The sequence below is a fragment of the Staurois parvus genome, unplaced genomic scaffold, assembly GCF_062004578.1.
Source record: "Staurois parvus isolate SC_StPar_1 unplaced genomic scaffold, SC_StPar_1.0 ptg000090l, whole genome shotgun sequence".
In the NCBI taxonomy this organism is placed as follows: Eukaryota; Metazoa; Chordata; class Amphibia; order Anura; family Ranidae; genus Staurois; species Staurois parvus.
The window spans coordinates 3,325,310-3,344,491 of record NW_028317886.1 but is presented as its reverse complement, the minus strand read 5'-3'; the positions used below and the strand labels follow the sequence as shown (position 1 = coordinate 3,344,491).

The following is a 19,182-nucleotide window of genomic DNA, read 5'->3' as shown; positions in this document are numbered from 1 at the left end:
GTCAGAGGAGAATAAAAACTCCTCCTACAAGCTTGAACCAGTGCTCAGCTTGACACTGATAGAAGACACAAGACTGCTGATGAGAAAAGGTATTTAGCAGTTTATATTTACTAAAATAATATAATTTCCATGTTGTGTGTACTGTTGGGGACCAGATATAGTGAATGCAGGGTCCTGGGTTTAGTAACCCTTTCACCATGTAACTACAGTATGTACAGATCAGCTCCCCCATGCTCCATGGGTATGGGATAAACATGGAAGTACAGGGCACATGCCTGGAGTTCGGCTGTACATTGGTGATATCATGTGTTAGGTGAGAGGAGGAAAGCAGAAAGTATATTGTATTGCATGGTATTGTATTGTATTGCAGTGTGTTGTATTGTATTGTGTTGTTTTGTATTGTATTTTGTTGTGTTGTATTGAGTTGTATTGTATTGTGTTGTATTGAGTTCTGTTGTATTGTATTGTGTTGTGTTGTGTTGTATTGAGTTCTGTTGTATTGTATTGTGTTGTGTTGTATTGAGTTGTATTGTGTTGTATTGAGTTGTATTGTGTTGTATTGAGTTGTATTGTGTTGTGTTGTATTGAGTTGTATTGTATCTGACTGAACAGTGTCTGGGAGATGTTCCATTACTCTGGGTACTCTGACTCATGTCAGCCGCTACGGCAGTCTTCCACAGGCAGAGGGCGCCACTGCTTTCCTTAGCTGGGTCCTAATTGGCTGAGGAAAGGCGAGATCAGGATGTGGATCCAGCTTGGTAGTTGTGTGAGGTGAGCGGTTCATACAGACACCGCTGGGGGAGCATCGCAGTGCCGGGCACCGGAGGAGACATCAGTGGAGGGGACGGAGCCGGTCGCAGAGATGGAATGAGCGGGGAGCCGGTCCTGGACTCCGCTCCGCCGGCCCGGGGAATGGTGCTGACATCTGCCCGGGGCTCAGCCAGCATGGAGACGTCTCCTGTCACCGCAGTGTAAGAGCCCCGTGTCTGTCTATGATATGTCTGTGATAGGACCGGGGTGGGGGCTGTGTACGATCTCTCCTGGAAGGGATGGTGTTCTGTGGGCGAGTCTTCCATTTGTTGCTGTCACAGATGGAGAAGAGTTATGTTCATCCTTCCTGTGGAAGCCTATAGGGATCACCTCCTCTTAGCCTATAGGGATCACCTTCTGGTAGTTATAGGGATCACCTTCTGGTAGTTATAGGGATCACCTTCTGGTAGTTATAGGGATCACCTCCTCTTAGCCTATAGGGATCACCTTCTGGTAGTTGTAGGGATCACCTTCTGGTAGTTATAGGGATCACCTCCTCTTACCCTATAGGGATCACCTTCTGGTAACCTATAGGGATCACCTTCTGGTAACCTATAGGGATCACCTCCTGGTAACCTATAGGGATCACCTCCTCCTAACCTATAGGGATCACCTTCTGGTAGTTATAGGGATCACCTCCTCATAGCCTATAGGGATCACCTCCTCGTAGCCTATAGGGATCACCTCCTCGTAGCCTATAGGGATCATGTTCTGGTAGTTATAGGGATCACCTGATAGGTATAGGGATCACCTCCTGGTAGCCTATAGGGATCACCTCCTCCTAACCTATAGGGATCACCTCCTCCTAACCTATAGGGATCACCTCCTGGTAGTTATAGGGATCACCTCCTGCTAGCCTATAGGGATCACCTAGTAACATAGTGATCACATTCTGGTAGTTATATGGATCACCTCGTAACTTATAGGGATCATCTTCTGGTAGCCTATAGTGATCACCTTCTGGTAGTTATAGGGATCACCTCCTTGTAACCTATTGGGATCACCTCCTGGAAGCCTATAGTGATCACCTCATAGCCTATAGGGATCACCTTTTGGTAGCCTATAGGGATCACCTCCCCGTAACGTATAGGGATCACCTCCTGGAAGTCTATAGTGATCACCTCGTAACCTATAGGGATAACCTTCTGGTAGCCTATAGGGATCATCTCATAACCTATAGGGATCGCCTTCTGGTAGTTATAGGGATCACCTCCTTGTAACCTATTGGGATCACCTCCTGGAAGCCTATAGTGATCAACTCGTAGCCTATAGGGATCACCTTCTGGAAGCCTATAGGGATCACCTTCTGGAAGCCTATAGGGATCACCTTCTGGAAGCCTATAGGGATCACCTTCTGGAAGCCTATAGGGATCACCTTCTGGTAGCCTATAGGGATCACCTTCTGGTAGCCTAAAGGGATCACATCCTTGTAACCTATAGGGACCGCCTCCTGGCAGCCTATAGGGACCGCCTCCTGGCAGCCTATAGAGATCACCTCGTAACATATTGGGATCGCCTCCTGGTAGCCTATAGGGTTCACCTTCTGGAATCCAGTGACAGATGGAGAGGAGTTATGTTTATTCTTCTTGTGGAAGCCTATATGGATCCCCCCTTCATAGCCTATAGTGATCACCTCCTGGAGTCCTATATGGTTCACCTGGAATCCAGTGATAGATGGAGAAGAGTTATGTTCATCTTTCTGGTGGAAGTCTATAGGGATCAACTCCTGGAGTCCTATAGGGTTCACTTCCTGGAATCCAGTGATAGATGGAGAAGAATTATGTTTATCCTTCTTGTGGAAGCCTACAGGGATCACCTCCTGGAATCCAGTGATAGATGTTGAGGAGTTATGTTCATCATTCTGGAAGCCTATAGGAATCACCTCCTGGAATCCTATAAGGGATCACCTCCTCGTAGCCTATGAGTGGTCTCTCCCACTGAAAGCCTGTAGAGATGCAACTTTTGCAGAGAAAACTGCCCTCCTGTGATCCATAGATGAAGTACAGCCAAAAGAGCTTTGACTGCACTTCTCCTTTAAGCTGCCATTGGTGAGTGCTAGTATTGAAAATGTAAGCTGCCTGGCTGATCCTGTGGCCTTGGAACCTAGACATAGATATGAAGTTCTTCACTTTTGTGGGGGGGAAAAATGGCAAGTAAAAAAAAATAACATAGTGTATACAATTGTGACTCATGTCGTATTGTAATTGCATGTTATTAAAATTACTTTTCCTCTTCAATCTGCAGCTCTGTAATTTTCTGTAAATGCAATATGGCTGCCTGGATGTATTCTGTACACAGATGACACCCCCTTAAAATGTGTGATTGCTGATTTTGCCAGAAGTCTGCACTAATATACAAATCAGATTTTTGGCATCCCCTGCAACAAAAATGTAATTTTTTGTGAGATACTTCCAAAAGGAAATCATGTCTAAAGGGATGCAGACCCTGCCACTTTTCTCATTAGGGACCTGCAGGTACAGCAATTGAGTGATAATTATGAAACTACTCCCATACAGATTCACTCTGCACATGGACACAGACAAACAACTATTTCTTTACAATAACAAAAGGTAGGAATCTGCAACAATGTTTGTTGAAATTCTTGCAATGTACATTGATCACCCAGAGGGGAATGTTTTGTTTTTTTCTCAAAAAAGTGAAGTTAACTCTTTAAGTGGCTGCATGCGTTTTTTCAAGTCATTGACTTACAAGGGAATTCAATCTGTGTGCAGCTCAGTGTACTTTCTAAAGCATCCTAGTAGGAGGAAGGTAAGAAGCCTTTACTGTGAAAGGGCATAGGATGTCTCTTCCTGCACACTAGTTTCCTTTCCTGATCAGGGTAAAAAGAGTAACTTCACCCCTTTTGTGAGAAAAAAAACATTCCTTTCTGGGTGATCTATGTACATTGCAGCGATTTTAACAACTTTGTTGCAGATTCCAACCTTTTGTTGCTCTAAAGAAATAACAGTTTAATTATGTGAATCTGTAAAGTGAATCTGATAGGGACTGATTTTTATTAGCAATCAGCTGATACACCTGCAGGGATCTAATGAGGAAAGTGGCAGGGTCTACATCCCTTTCAAAGCGATTAATCACTTTAGCAGTATCACCAAAAGTGAAACTTTTGCTGCAGATGATGCCTAAAAGGTGACTTGTATTTTAGTGCAGGCTTCTGGGAATATCAGTGAGTCCAGCACACAATCAGGAAATTACATTTCGTGGGGGGGGGGGTTCCCCTCCAATTGTGTATGAAATGCTTTAGGTTGCTATATTGCATTGAATTTTACAGAAAATTATGGCGCTGACCAATCAGAAGCTGTCTAGCCTGTACTGTCATCCCTGCACAGAGAGGCGGGAAAGCCACGGGGATTTCAAATCTCCTGACCTGTGAAGTGGTTTTCCTTGTGTGGCAGCATGGGATTGGCACACGGAGGATTCCCGTACTGCTCCTGTGTGAACTCAGACTTTGACTATCCTGGGTTCACACAGGAGCATTGGGGAAACCACATGTGATTTGGACAGGAATCGCAATGCATTTCTGTTCAAATGGCATGCTATTCTTTGCAGTGCGATTTGCGTAAATATATTTTGTATGGACGTAAATCCCATTGCAAAGTATCAGTACTTGGTATCTGTTAGTATTTGATCCAAAGTATTGGTACTCATACTCTCCGATCAATAAAGGGTATCGGTGCATACTTTTACATCATTTTTACTAGCTTCTACCATTCATTTACAATATGGTGTGTGCAGCAATTGTACAGTATATGCGCTCTCTCTCTTTCTTTACGTGGAACCTGGAAATCACTGAAATATTGGGGAACTGGAGAAAGTATAGAGAAGGGCAACCAAACTGGCAAGAGGCATGGAGGAGTTCAGCTATGAGGAAAGATTAGAGGAACTGACTTTATTCTCTCTTGAGAAGAGGAGATTAAGGGGGGATATGATCAACATGTATAAATACATCAGTGGTTCATATAGTGAACTTGGGGTAGAGCTATTCACCCTGAGGTCATCACAGAGGACAAGGGGGCACTCTTTATGTCTGGAGGAAAAGAAATTTAATCTCCAAACATGGAAAGGTTTCTTCACAGTGAGAGCTGTGAAAATGTGGAATAGACTCCCTCAAAAGTTGGTTCTGGCCAGCTCAGTGGATTGCTTTAAAAAAAGTCCTGGATTCTTTCTTAGATACACAGAATATAACTAGATACTAAAATTTATAGGTAAAGTTGATCCAGGGAATATCTGATTGCCTCTCGGGGGATCAGGAATTAATTTTTTTCCCAGCAAGAGCAAATTGAATCGTTCTTTGCTGGGTTTTTTTGCCTTCCTCTGGATCAACTGTAGGTGTATGCTTATAACTTTTTTTTTTCCTATGGTTGAACTTTTGTCTTTTTTCAGCCAGACTAACTATATAGGCACTGTGACTACAGTGATCTGCTCTAGCTTCCAGGTCTCAGGCCAAGTGACTTCCCTGCTGCATTGTGAACACATGAGATCGCCCACTTCTCAATAAATGCAAAGCAGTCAGTGTTTTTCAATCATTTTTTTTTTCAAGCAAGGCACCCCTTAAAATTCTGCAAAATCTTGAGGCACCCCATTTTAAAATATAAAAAACTAAACTAATAGTTTTATATGTCGCAGGAACATCCACACACATAGGACACCCAACATTAGAGGTGACTTATTCCTCCACCTTTGCACACTGCTAATGACTAGTATTCTAGTGTTTCTCTTCGTCACTCAGCTAATGTGACCCCAGTGCTGATGGAGATGGGCAGAGGAGAAGCAAAAAAGGGTGCTGTGCAGGTGCCCAATTTCCTCCTTGTCAACCACTGATGAAGTCCTTGGTTGCTTGGATGATAGCGACTGGTCCACACGGTGCCCAAGATTACAATGCTGCACAATGAAAACCTTTGGCTTTGTGTAACAAAAAGGCAGGCTGGATCCACTCACTGACTTGTTGACAACTTTTGTGCAATTTTTAGGCATTTTGCTAGGGCACCCCTGAAGAACCCAGAAGGTACACCAAGGTAGTTGAGAGGCTGCTTCAAGTGGATGGGCGGGGTGGTGACATGGCAAACTCCATCTTGCTCAATCAGAGAGCACTCTGCATTCGTTGAGAAAATACAAAGGGAGAGAGTTACTAAAATTGGAGAGTGCAAAATCTAGTGCATCTGTGCGTGGTAGCCAATCAGCTTCTAACCTCAGCTTGGTCAATTAAGCTTTGGCAATAAAACCTGGAAGCTGATTGGTTTCTATGCAGAGCTGCACCAGTTTTTCCTCTCTCCAGTTTTAGTAAATCAACCCCAAAGTGTTCTTGGAATAGTACCTGTGCCGAGCAAGTGTGTTTTCCTGTATTCAGTAAGCAACTGGGTTGCCGCTCAGCACGGGACCCGAAAGCCAGCGGCAATCACAGTGCCCACTATTATATCCAACTTCCACAGGGATCCCATAGGTATGGTACATACATACTTCCATTGATCCAAGCTGGACCAGTGTAACTATGTTAAATATCCATGCGTAAACTTCTGTTTTAATGTGGTTATAGGTATTGACCACCAAGAGTTCATTGGAAGGCAGTGAAGACTGGGTCATGAGATAATGGCACACTTCAAATATTAGAAGCATTTCTGTCCTACACATATAAAACCTATACATACATATCTGCAAACACACTAATATAGGGGTTGTAGACTCCTACTTGCAAGCTAATTTTCTGAACAAATAAATGATTAGCTAAGTTGCATCCACAATTCTAACTGGAAGCAGCTCAGCTGAAAGTCCAGTAGAAGGAAACGCATACTAAGAAACATACATAGGCTGCCATTGTTGATCAGTCTAAACATTTTAGTGGCTTGGTTGTATGTAGACTTAAGGCCAGTTCACACCAATTACAGTGCAGGAATATGGTCAGAAATAAGCACTTACCCTTCCTGCCCGGAAACACGCTGCAGCATTAATTCTTAAGTGGATACTAAAGTCTTTTTTTTTTTTTTAAATAACAAACATGTCATACTTACCTGCTCTGTGCAGTGGTTTTGCACAGAGCAGCCCTGATCCTCCTCTTCTCAAGTACCCCGCCAGTTCTCCTGGACCCTCCCTCCTGTTGGGTGCCCCCATAGCAAGCAGCTTGCTATGGGGGCACCCAAGCAGGCGCGCTCCTTAACTGCGGCTCTTTGTGTCTATTCCCACCCTCCGTCCCACCCTCTTCCTCACTTGGTTGACTCACTGGCTGTGATTGGCAGCAGCGGGGGCTGCTAAACATGGAAGGTTTTTTACTTTCATGCATACAGTGCATGAAGTTAAAAAAATGAGTCTTTAGAACCACTTTAATGGCACCTGCACCCATCTCGTAAAGTGGGTATATTAATGGTCACCGCAATGCATGTCACTGCAGTACCATGCGGTTTGGTGCCGTTCAATTTTAAAAGTTATGCCGGCTGTATTTTTTGTGCATTCAGCGCTCATTGAAATGAAAGATTTTGTGAACCGGCTCTCAACTAGGAGGAAAGTCAATACATTATCCAACCTTCAAAATGTTGCCTCCCCATTGCTCTCATATTCCCTGCATACATTTTCATATAAACCACAACTTACCTCTGTGGGTGATGAACGGTCAGTGCCCATGCAGCCAGTGCCGTGTACCAAGGATTTGAAATCCCTGCTTTTCTCCTTCTCTCTGCAGGGCTTCTGGGACAGGTCAGACCGATTCTAATTGCCAGGTCCGTCACAGAGCTTCGCTTTGCTACGTCCCAGAAGCCCTGCAGAGAGAAGAGGTAGAAGAGCAGGGATTTCAAAATCCCCGGACCACTGCACTTACCTATAGAGGTACGTACAGTGGGCACAGGGGTGTGAGGAGGCCAAAATGTATTTCGCTACATGTCTCTGGTAAAAAAAAAAATCACAATAAGTGCATATTAATTAGTTTGCATGAAATTATAGTGTCTACAAACAATGGTATAGATGCTAGATTTTTTTTTTCTATACTAGTAATGGCAGTGATTAGTGATTTATATCGGAACTGTGATAGTGTGATGGCAATCTGACACTGGGTGGGGACTGACTAACTGCCAGTGACTTCTCCAGTGACACTAATACAGTGATCAGTGCTAATAAAAAACACTGTCACTTTACTAATGACACTGGGCACAAAGGGGTTAACATCTGGGGTGATCAAAGGGTTAACTGTGCGGTTTTACTAGGGGGTACTGTGTGCTGTTTTACTAGGGGATGTGTTGATTTTTAGTCTGCTTTGCAGGGAGATAAAAACTGGCACATTCCCACTGACAGGAGAGAAATCTGTGTGATTTACACACACAGATCTCTCTCCTGTCACTCTCTCCAACAATCGCTAGGTTCTGGCAATAAATCGCTGGCCAGGACCCGGTGATTGACATGTAAGGAAGCCAATGACAGAACGGCTGGGTGGGCACATGTGTGCCCCCTACCCAGAAAAGCAGAATCACGTATATATACGTGATTCTGCGCAGCCGGCCTGCACTGTAGCAGTGAAGCTACAGTGCGTGGTTGGGAAGTAGCTAAAGAAATACAGCCACCAGATCTAAGAATTGTAATAGAATTGTTTGCTTTTAGGTTTAATAACTCTTTAACAGCTTGCTTTATAATGTGGCATTTTAATAAGTGATCCAGTTGTCATTAACTTACACTAACCACTTTCTATAGGACCAGAATCAGTCCAGCAGCAGGCAGCTGGAAAGGAAGTTCCAGTAAGATGTAGATAAACAGTGTAATTTGTAGGACATGTAATCTCACATATTTCATTACCAGCGAGTGTGGTTGCAGAAATGACCTTACAATGACGTCGGTAATGAGTTTCCTTCGCTCCTGACATTTGTTGGTAGTGGAAGTGATGCTTGTTCCAGGATGTGCCATGTGCTTCCTGTCGGGTAGAGTACATTAGGCATTCCTGTTTTGTGGGAAAGAAAACGAATGGGGTTTCCGCAGCAGGAAAACATGTCTGCATGCCCTTTAGAGAATCATGTACAATGACTTTAGTCTGTGATTTGTTCTAGGCACATGTCATTCCTGCTGTGCTTTAGAATCCATCCATGATGTGGGGGCAGATCGATGAGTGGCACAGTCTCTAGCAGCCACGTATTTCATCTTAGAAGCTGGTAATGCTTCTTTTTACAAACTAGACACATTTTCTCCCTTGAATTGATAGTTACGTATTTTTTTACTGTTTCTTTAGTCATTTATTGTCCTTGTCCCATAACTGCCTGCAGAAAGCCCTAGGAATTGGGACTGCTGGTTGGCGTTTGTCACCATGCCAGTCTCTACAGTATTCTTTTGTCTTCTACTTTGAAGTATGTCGCCAAAGACAAAAAGGAATGTGTTATTTTAAGGTGTAATATTCATCAAGATTAATAAAGGCATGTGGATAGCTGAAACAAAGTTTACACGTTCAGATTTAATGATGTGTTATTTATATCCAGAATGTTAAATACAGGTGTACCTCGGTTTACAAATGCCTTGGTTAACATAATTTTCGGTTTACGAATGAAAATCCATTGAAGAAAATGCCTTGGTTTACGAATTTTTTTTGCAATACGAAGTGTATGTCAGTGCTGATTTTTAAATGCAATTGCCTGTTTTTTTTTTTTTTCTACACTATAGCTCACAGAATTAGCTGTCACTTTCCCGAAGTTAAAGGAAGCTTTGTTTCGTTTAAGAAACTAAAAGGAAACATTGTTTCTTTTAACTTGGGGAAATAAACTAAAAGGAAACTTTAGTTCTTTTAGCTGGGGGGAAAGTGAGAGCTGAATCTCTGAGCTATAGTGAAGGAAAAAAAAGCGGTAATTAGATTTAAAAACCGTCACCATAATAAATTTTAAAAAACTGCATGGGGTCCCCCTTCCCATCCATACCAAGCCCTTCCGGTCTGGTATGGATTTTGAGGGGAACTTCCATGCCAAAAAAAAAAATGGCGTGGGGGTCCCCCCAAAATCCATACCAGACTTTTATCCGAGCATGCAGCCTGTCAGGTCAGGAAAGCGGGGGGGGGGGGGACAAGCAAGCACCCCCCCTCCTGAACCATACCAGTCCACATTCCCTCAACTTGGGGGTGCTTTGGGGCAGGGGGGCTCCACCCCTCAAAGCACCTTGTCCCCATGTTGATGGAGACAAGGGCCTCCTCCCCACGACCCTGGCCGGTGGTTGTGGGGGTCTGCGGGCAGGGGGCTTATCGGAATCTGGCGGGTGGCGGTGGGCCCCGGGATCCCAGCTCCCCCCATGTGAATGAGTATGGGTACATGGTCCTGATACTCATTCACAAAAAACAAAAAGTATACTGTGAAAAAAGACAGGACACGGTCGTTGGGGCGGGGTCACTCGGATGATGTCCCCGGGTGGCCCCGCCCTTTACCCATTTAAGAACTGTCAAATTACCAGAGCAGGCAGACAGCGGGAGCGATCGTCGAAAGCGGAGCCTTTTTTTACTTATTTTTTTCGGGTCAGCGGCGGGCATCGTTATTGACGTTGGATCTACTGCGGGGGGCATTCTTTTATTTTTTTCTTTTTAATAAAGGACTTGTCAAAGACCGTGTCCTGTATTTTTTCACACTACACTTTTTGTTTTTTGTGAATGAGTATCGGGACCATGTACCCCATACTCATTCACATGGTGGGGCTTCCAGATATCGATAAGCCCCCTGCCTGCAGACCCCCCACAACCACCGGCCAGGGTTGTGGGGAAGAGGCCCTTGTCTCCATCAAAATGGGGACAAGGTGCTTTGGGGGGGGGGAGGGCCCCCTGCCCCAAAGCACCCCCCATGTTGAGGGCATGTGGCCTTGTATGGTTCGGGGCTCGCTTGTCCCCCCCTTCCTGACCTGCTGGACTGTATGCTCGGATAAGGGTCTGGTATGGATTTTGGGGGGGACCCCCACGTCATTTTTTTTTTAAATTTTGGTGCGGGAGTTCTCAAAATCCATAACAGACCAGAAGGGCTTGGTATTTATGGGAGGGGGGATCCCACGCCATTTTTTAATTGCTGGCAATTCTTTTACAAGCAAAACCGTGCTGACAGCTGAAACATTAACACATGGTTATCACTACTAAAATACTGCATGACTTGATATAATAACTCATGCAGTATTTTAGTAGCGTTTCATTTTTTCTGACTTTAGGAACAGATTCATGGGTTTTCAATGCATTCCTTTGGGAAACTGCATATCAGTTTACAAATTTTTTGTTATACGAAAAGTCCCGCAGAACGAATTAAATTCATAAACTAAGGTATGCCTGTATCTAGATTTCAGATGGCAGTCTGTCTAAGCCTACGTTCACATATGTGCGACTGTGAGTCGCTGTTTGCACGGGCACGGCAGCCCATTCATTTGAATGGGCTGCCATGCCTTCTGATCCCTGCACCATTTTTGGCATTGCAGCCCACACGGGAACTGCAAGTACAGTGTGGGTGCAATATCCAGTTTGGGTGGCGTGCTAGTAGAATTCGAGGACATGCAGTACTAAAAGCAATCTGAGCTTCTAACTACCTGCTGGATCGCTTTTACAAGCAGTGGGAGAGGGACGTCCCTGTCTCGTCATCTCCCTCTGCGTCATCTCCCTCTGCGTCATCTCCCTCTGCTGTCTACAAATTGGACATGACTGACTGGATCAGGAAGGAGCAGTCCAGCATGAGACAGGAGGCTGTGACCTTGTTGGTACGGCTTCCCCCATCTCCCATTGGCAGAGACATGCTCTGGTCCAGTCCCACCCCCCACTGCCCATTGGTGGAGAGCACCGCCAATCAGAGCCATGTTTTCTCCATATTGTCAGGAAAGGCCCCAATGTCGGTGTAGCTTGAAAGTTTGCAGCTCGTGAAAATCTTTATCCCTGTAGCTACTGTGCATGTCCCGGTTCAGTGAAACAATCAGGGAAAACAAGCTGAGCACTGAGCTCAAGCCAAAGATTTCTTGAAAGCACTTAACTTAAAAAATGCCAGGCAACAACTAACAGTGCTGATCCCTCAGAATGTACAGGGTGATATAGGATTTCATCGGTTAGACAATGTCGATCTCAAGACACACAAGGGGGAATAATGTTTGTATCCCCCCTGATTGTCCCCAGGGATCAACACTGTTAATAGTGGTGACCGATGTCTGTGTTCCCGCTGAACTGTCACAGTGCTCTAAATGGGAGAGGGGACTGTCACCCTGCTCCACTACAACACTTCCGCCAGTCTACACACTCCTCCTCCGCAGCCATGACAGTGTAAAAATAAAAAAAATAACCCCCAAAAATTTAAAGCATCTCTGTTACCCCGTGCTGGCGGTCAAAGGTGAACGCACATGTCAGTCCCGCACTCGCACAAACAGAGATCGTCCCACCACGAACATCAGATCATGGGCAGTAATTTTAGCACCAGACCTCCTGTGTAAATCTAAAGTGGTAACCTGTAAAGGCTTTTAAAGCATTGCCTATGGATAGTAAATTTGATGTTATTTGTTGCCGTTGCATGGGCACGCGCAAATTTAAAGCACAATATTTTTGGTATTTACTCGGCGTCATATCTTTTATTCTTTACCAAAAATTTGGGTTATGTATTGTGGTTTCTTTGTATTTATTCCCCCCCAAAAATATGTTTGAAAAACCTCTGTGCAAATACCATGTGACATAAAAATTTGCAATACCAAATGTATTCTCTAGGGCCTCTGCTTTACAAAAAAATATATAGTGTTTGGGGGTTCTAAGACATTTTCCAACTAAACATAAAAAACATTAATAGTTTAACTCTCCATAAAACCCCTTTCTTTTAAAACCCCAGGCAATCCGTAAAGCACCTCTGCCTAATAGAAAAAAATATCAAACCTTCATATTTACCATCCTGGAAAAAATTATTATTTATTTTTCAGGACAAGTAGATTGTTATGAGGGACAAATAGATTGTTATGACTGTTATGGCTGTCACACTGATGCACTGACATTTGCCCCCACTACATGGGTGTGTTACACTTTCTGAAAGCACACAAAAACCTCTGCATTCAGTTAGAGGCCAAATCAGAGGGCTCCAAGGGCCACAGGTTGAGCACCCCTGATTTAAAGGGTATCTAGAAATACGACAGCTGCTAATGCAGTCTTGTCTTTGAAGCTCCATGCTGCGGGCTGCTATCCTTACCCTAGTTCACTTTTTGGACCAGGTTTACATTATTGTGGTACTTTGCCTGCCATTCAGTTTGCATACTGAATCTGTTGACACCTGGAAACACAGCTTATAATGCAGCGCACTACAACCATGTTCACATCTGTGTGTTGTGATGCACTTTGTGAGTGATGCTAAATGACATTAGACGTGCGTTAATATTTGTTGCAATATTGCACAGAAATACAAATGTTTTATTCAACACATAAATGTATAAATCCACCCTCAGTGAGTCAATGGTATGGAATTAGCACATGCAGATACCATGACACATAATCCGCACATCTGTGATTGCACAGTGAAAGGATGAGCATCACGTTCCTGGAGTTTGTCAAAGACAGCAGCTCTCATACAGTATTTCTGTCCTGACTGGCTCCTTTTAAAGAAGACCTGTCATGAGACAATTACCTCTCCTTGTGATAATGTTAATTGCCTGTCTGTGATGCTTTCTCATCTACATCATATACAGTTGTGTCCAAAATTATTCAACCCCCACTGAAATTGAGTGTTTTGGCCAGTTTGACATTGCTTTTGATCATTCAGTCATCTTGCTTACATTTACATTAAAGAGGCACTTGTAGGTCAGACAAATATAACATAACAGTTATAATGAAATAACCACAAATGTCTTTTCTGTGCTCACAGCATTATCAGTTTTATTCAACCCCCAAGTGACATTCAATCTTAGTACTTAGTACAGCATCCTTTTACAGTTATAACAGCTTTTAAACGTGAAGCATAGCTTGACACAAGTGTCTTGCAGCGATCTACGGGTATCTTCGCCCATTCTTCATGGGCAAAGGCCTCCAGTTCAGTCACATTCTTAGGCTTGCGCACTGCAACTGCTTTCTTTAAGTCCCACCAGAGGTTCTCAATCGGATTTAAGTCTGGTGACTGCGATGGCCACTCCAAAATGTTCCAGCCTTTCCTCTGCAACCATGCTCTAGTGGACTTGGAGGTATGCTTGGGATCATTGTCCTGTTGAAAGGTCCAACGTCTCCCAAGCCTCAGGTGTGTGACGGACTGCATCACGTTTCCATCCAATATCTCCTGGTACTGAAGAGAATTCATGGTACCTTGCACACGCTGAAGCTTCCCTGTACCTGCAGAAGCAAAACAGCCCCAAAGCATGATTGACCCTCCACCATGCTTCACAGTAGGCAAGGTGTTCTTTTCATCATAGGCCTTGTTCTTCCTCCTCCAAACATAGCGTTGATCCATGGGCCCAAACAGTTCTAATTTTGTTTCATCAGTCCACAGAACACTATCCCACAACTTTTGTGGTTTGTCCACATGGCTTTTGGCATACTGCAGTCGACTCTTCTTATTCTTTGGAGACAGCAAGGGGGTACGCCTGGGAGTTCTGGCACGGAGGCCTTCATTACGCAGTGTGCGTCTTATTGTCTGGGCTGAAACTTCTGTACCCACATCTGACAAATCTTTTCTCAGTTCCTCAGCAGTCACACGGGGACTTCTCTCCACTCTACGCTTCAGGTAGCGCACAGCAGTCGAAGTCAGCATCTTCTTTCTGCCACGACCAGGTAGCGTTTCAACAGTGCCCTTTGCCTTGAATTTGCGAATGATGCTTCCTAAGGTGTCTCTTGGTATGTTTAACATCTTTGCAATCTTCTTATAGCCATTGCCCTTCCTGTGAAGAGAAATCACCTCTTCTCTTGTCTTCCTGGACCATTCTCTTGCCTTCACCATGTTTGTAACCACACCAGTAAATGTCTAGAAGGAGCTGAGTATCACAGTCATTTTAAAGCTGCCTAATTGGTGCTTATTATGCTTGATTGCTGCTCGGTGACATCCACAGGTGTTTTCAATACCTGATGGAAAGCACCTGTATGAACCTCTGTTCTTCAGAGTGGTAGTCTTTAAGGGGTTGAATAATTGTGGCAATGAAGAAACCACATAAGAACCATTTACTACTGTATTACATAAACAATTGATGTCATTTTAGTTGCATTTGGGTAGTTACAACGTCCTTGTAGGATTTGATTCTGAATACAATTCCAAATGTACACTATAGTCCCTAAACCCCTTTACAGCATTGGGGGTTGAATAATTTTGGACACAACTGTAGGTAACTCATAAAATAATGACTCGATTCCCCTATCCACACACTCGATGGAAATGGGGGAATCTTCCCCACTGCCCCACAGCGCCGCCATCAGAATACACTGATCAGCGCTGCCGGCTCTAGCATCCCCAGCTTGTCGTGTTATCGAGTTTCAAAGGTGGGTTTTATCGACATGACTGGAGCTGAGTTTTAGATTCAGGTTTAGAGCAGATAGGTAAAGAAGTCCATTGGTGTCATTGATTTCTAGCTGCTTGTCTGATTCCCAGCTTAAAGTGGAGCTCCACCCAAAAGGGGAAGCTCTGCTTGTCTGCCTCCTCCCCCTCCCCACTGCCACAGTTGGCACTTTTTGAGGCAGAGGTGGGAACGGGTACCCTTTCCCATTTCTGCTGCAGCAAACTGAGCCAGACGTTCGGCCCCCTCCTTGTCCCGCTCCCACTTCCGGCTCAGGTTAGCCCCCCTCCTTCTCCCCATAGCCCTCTGGGACACTCCACAGGTTCCAGAAGACTGGAGCCCATTAAAAAAGCACAGCACACTTCACGCATGCACAGTAGGAGACCGGCTGTGAAGCAGCAAGGCTTCACTGCCACTTTAAATTAGGCAAGATGGCGGCGCCATCACCTGATAGCCGATGAAGAATTTTTGGAAGGGGGGTCTGGAACTCCGCTTTAAGTGTCGGTAGTCCTGTGTTAATAAACACTATTATTACTATAAAAGGAGAAAAGCCATTTCTAGTGTCGTTATTTGACAAGTGTGTGTATGTACAAAAAAGAGAATGTGTTTTGGAATAGTCTCAACATATACTATGCAATTTTAATGTATGGTCTCCTTTAGGCTAGGTTCACACCTATGCAGTTTGCGTTTGATCCGTTTCTGCAGTGATTTTTGTGGTGCATTTTGTGTGTTTTTGCATATGCGTTTTTGATGCATTTTTTACTTTGTTGTTGCTGGGCAGCAAAGCGCGTCAGAGGTGCACTACATGCATTTCTACATCATCTCCATTGAAGCCTATTGAACCAAAATGCAACATTTGCATTTAAACAAAGTCCCTGACCATGTCCAAAAAATGCACCAGGTGAAAACACGGAGATGTGATCGTGTCCCATAGGAAATCATGTTAAATGGACTGTAGTGCCGTTTCTGCAAACTGCAAAACGCACTGGAAAACTCTTGAGTGTGAACCAAGACTTAGATCTATCATCAGCTATATGTAGTGCAAGGGTCTGTTTGTTTGATATAAATTGCCTGGCTTGTTCAGGTTTGTCCTGTTACATAGTTGTAGTAAATCTAAAGTGGATTGTAGAGTTCATGGCCAGCTTTAAAGTGGAACTAAACCCTCCTATCACTTTCAGCCAAGGAAGCTGCCATCTTGGCCTCTGTTTGATCTACAGCTGCCATGGTGCTGCTCATGTAATCAGTTATGACTCCAGCTATTTGATGGTTTAACAGTTTGCTTGAAAACACAAGCAAGTGTGACAGTTAACATTCCTAACATGCCGGGAATACAACTGTTTTCTGAAACCATTAAATGGTTGATGGGGTTAGATCCATGGCAGTTTCAGATTAAATCTTAGAGGCTAAGATGGCACCTTACTTGGCTGAAAAGGATAGGTGGGTTTACCTGCACTTTAACCTGGGTATACATGCATAGATTTTTAATTCCCTGCTATTGTATTCTGACAGCAGGACTCCTCCACTGTAGGAGTACACTGATCAACAGCTGCAGTCACTTTTTTGGTTTTTCAGCAGTCCCATTCAACAATCACCTTTGGTCTGGGAAGGCTATAAACAGATCTAGTCCCTGTTGAAATGGCCCAATCTCAATCCTTGTGTATCCAGCGTTCGATTTAACATACTGTATGTAACAATCTGACCATGCAATCTCTGTACAATCAATCTTAGATTTATCAAAGCTGTGTACTATGATGACCTACCTAAGGCAGGCCATACATTATTAATTTTTTTTTTTTGTTTAACCAGCGGGTTGAACGGAAAAAATAATTACCTAATTCCCCCATCCACACACCCGATGTGGATGGGGGGAATCTTTCACTATGTCATTGTATGGGAATCCTTCTCACTGTGTTATTGTACTATGAATGCGGGGAGCCTCTCCGCTGTCAGAATACACTGATCAGTGCTGCATCTTGTAGCCAGTGGCACTAATTGATTGGGAAAACCCGACAGGGTGGTTGTACACACGTCAGTTGGTAGTATTACTGTTCTAGGGCGTTGGTAGAATGTTGTGTACAACCAGCCTGCCCATACATTCAAAATTTGGCCGATCCCTGCTGAACCAGCTGAACTTTGTTCTGTGTATGGTCTCCCTAAGCTGACCATTCAGTTTGTATCCAATCTGACAGGCACTTGCACTACTGTATGCTTTATTGTAGATCTAAGGCTGGTGAAGACGGGCAGACCCTGTCATCTCTGTGTATGTGTACAATAATAAAATGTGCAGCGCTTATAAATAACAAATCAATTAATATGCTAACATATATCAAATGTGCAATATTATATATACTATGATAACCAAAATATAACAAAAGTCCCCAATATGAAGTGTAAATCCAGTGCCTTTCAAACACACAAAACAAAAATAATGTGAAAGTCGCTCCACCAAATCACCACATCCACAAAAATAGATACAAGAATTCTCATAGTGTAGTAGGTGAGAAATATTCACAATTTATTAAGGTTAAAAATGCTCGCAAAATCATAATAAAATCATGGAGTGTCATATAATCCCCTTATAGGCAGTCCTCTCCACTCATGCTGAACAGTAATCCACTTCCGGGTCTCCGTAACAGTGTCATCTCCCGTGGCCCCACCCGACAAGTTTCGTCATAGCAGACATCAGGGGGAGTGGCCCCCTGATGTGTATGTGTACACCCTTACATAGACTCTCTTTGCATCAGGCTACCTCCTGTCCCTTCCATTTAAAACTGTATTTTTCTGGACTTGATCAGACCCGGAGGTAGGCTTGTGTAAATGGACCCAAGTCCATTTACATCCACCTGTCCATAGGGCTCCATTGACCTTCTGATCAGGTCAGGCCTGAAAAACTGACGGGTGGACCTGAACCAAATGCCTGTGTGAAACGGGCCATAAAGAGATTGTGCAATCAGATTGTAACGTGGTGAGGTTAATGTTTGTGATTGAAGCATTCGTGTTGTATAATATTTTATACTGAATGAAATAACTTGGTTGTTTTTGTTTTCTCCCGTTTTGTAGAATAGATTGGTTATAAACTGGGGTGTAAAATGCGGGGGGAGGAAAAAACTACAAACCAACATGATTCTAGTAACATTCATGTAAATGTCCCCAGTCTGCTAAGCCAAAGGTACTGCTTAGAATGGCAGAGCTGCAGGTTAATGTGTGACTTATTTTAATGGCATAGATGACATTTTAGATAGCAATAAAGTAATCGTGTATGACATTGCTTGGTGTATGTTACATGAATAAGAAATGTGTCACAAAAATCAGGTCTGGATTAACCAAGCAGCTCTGCTAATAATTGAGGCAGATAATTGAGTGGGTGTAACAGCATGTAAAATGATTATAGCACAATTCTACTCTAATCAAGGTGTGATTTTAGGGCTCTCGCACACAGGCAAAACACACCACTGTAGCTGTGCATCATTTGTTTTGTGGGAGTATTGTTGTCTGCGGGCAATGTACGCAGATGACGCAAAACCTTGTGCGTTTCCTTTTAGAAAAGAGTTTATTAGAATATGTGAATGCCAAAAACATACTCACAAGAGCCATACAGGTTAAAAGTCTCAAGGGGTATAGAGACCCCCAAACTGGATGTGAGTGCTCTGTGTGGCCTGGAGCTCACTTTCAATCAGGCAAACGTGTTTGAGGGACAAGTCCCCCTTCCTCAGAGCTTGAATCTTCTGCCTGTCTACCTTCTGATTAAATAGAAATATGACAAACCATAATTTCGTGGTAAGCCACTCCTCCTTTGCCAAGGGGAGGGAGTAGCCTGGTGTGCATTAAAGTTAAACTTCATTTTCTCCATCAACATTGACTATTTTGAATCCTTATGCCACTAGCATTAGTAAATTGGAAATTACATCATATTTACTTGTTTTAAACTAGTTTTTATTTGTATTTAGTCCCCTT

General features: G+C 43.6%; 1 protein-coding gene across 1 annotated transcript in view; it reads left to right on the top strand.

Annotated features, from left to right (window-relative positions):
• Positions 1-726: 726 nt before the first annotated feature.
• The window catches only part of KLHL2 (kelch like family member 2), a 204,647-nt gene continuing 186,191 nt past the window's right edge, over positions 727-19,182 (top strand). Inside the window, exon 1 of the mRNA XM_089670361.1 lies at positions 727-971. Coding sequence (XP_089526487.1) covers positions 868-971 — 104 coding nt within the window. The 5' untranslated portion in view covers positions 727-867. The remainder of the gene's footprint in view (positions 972-19,182) is intronic.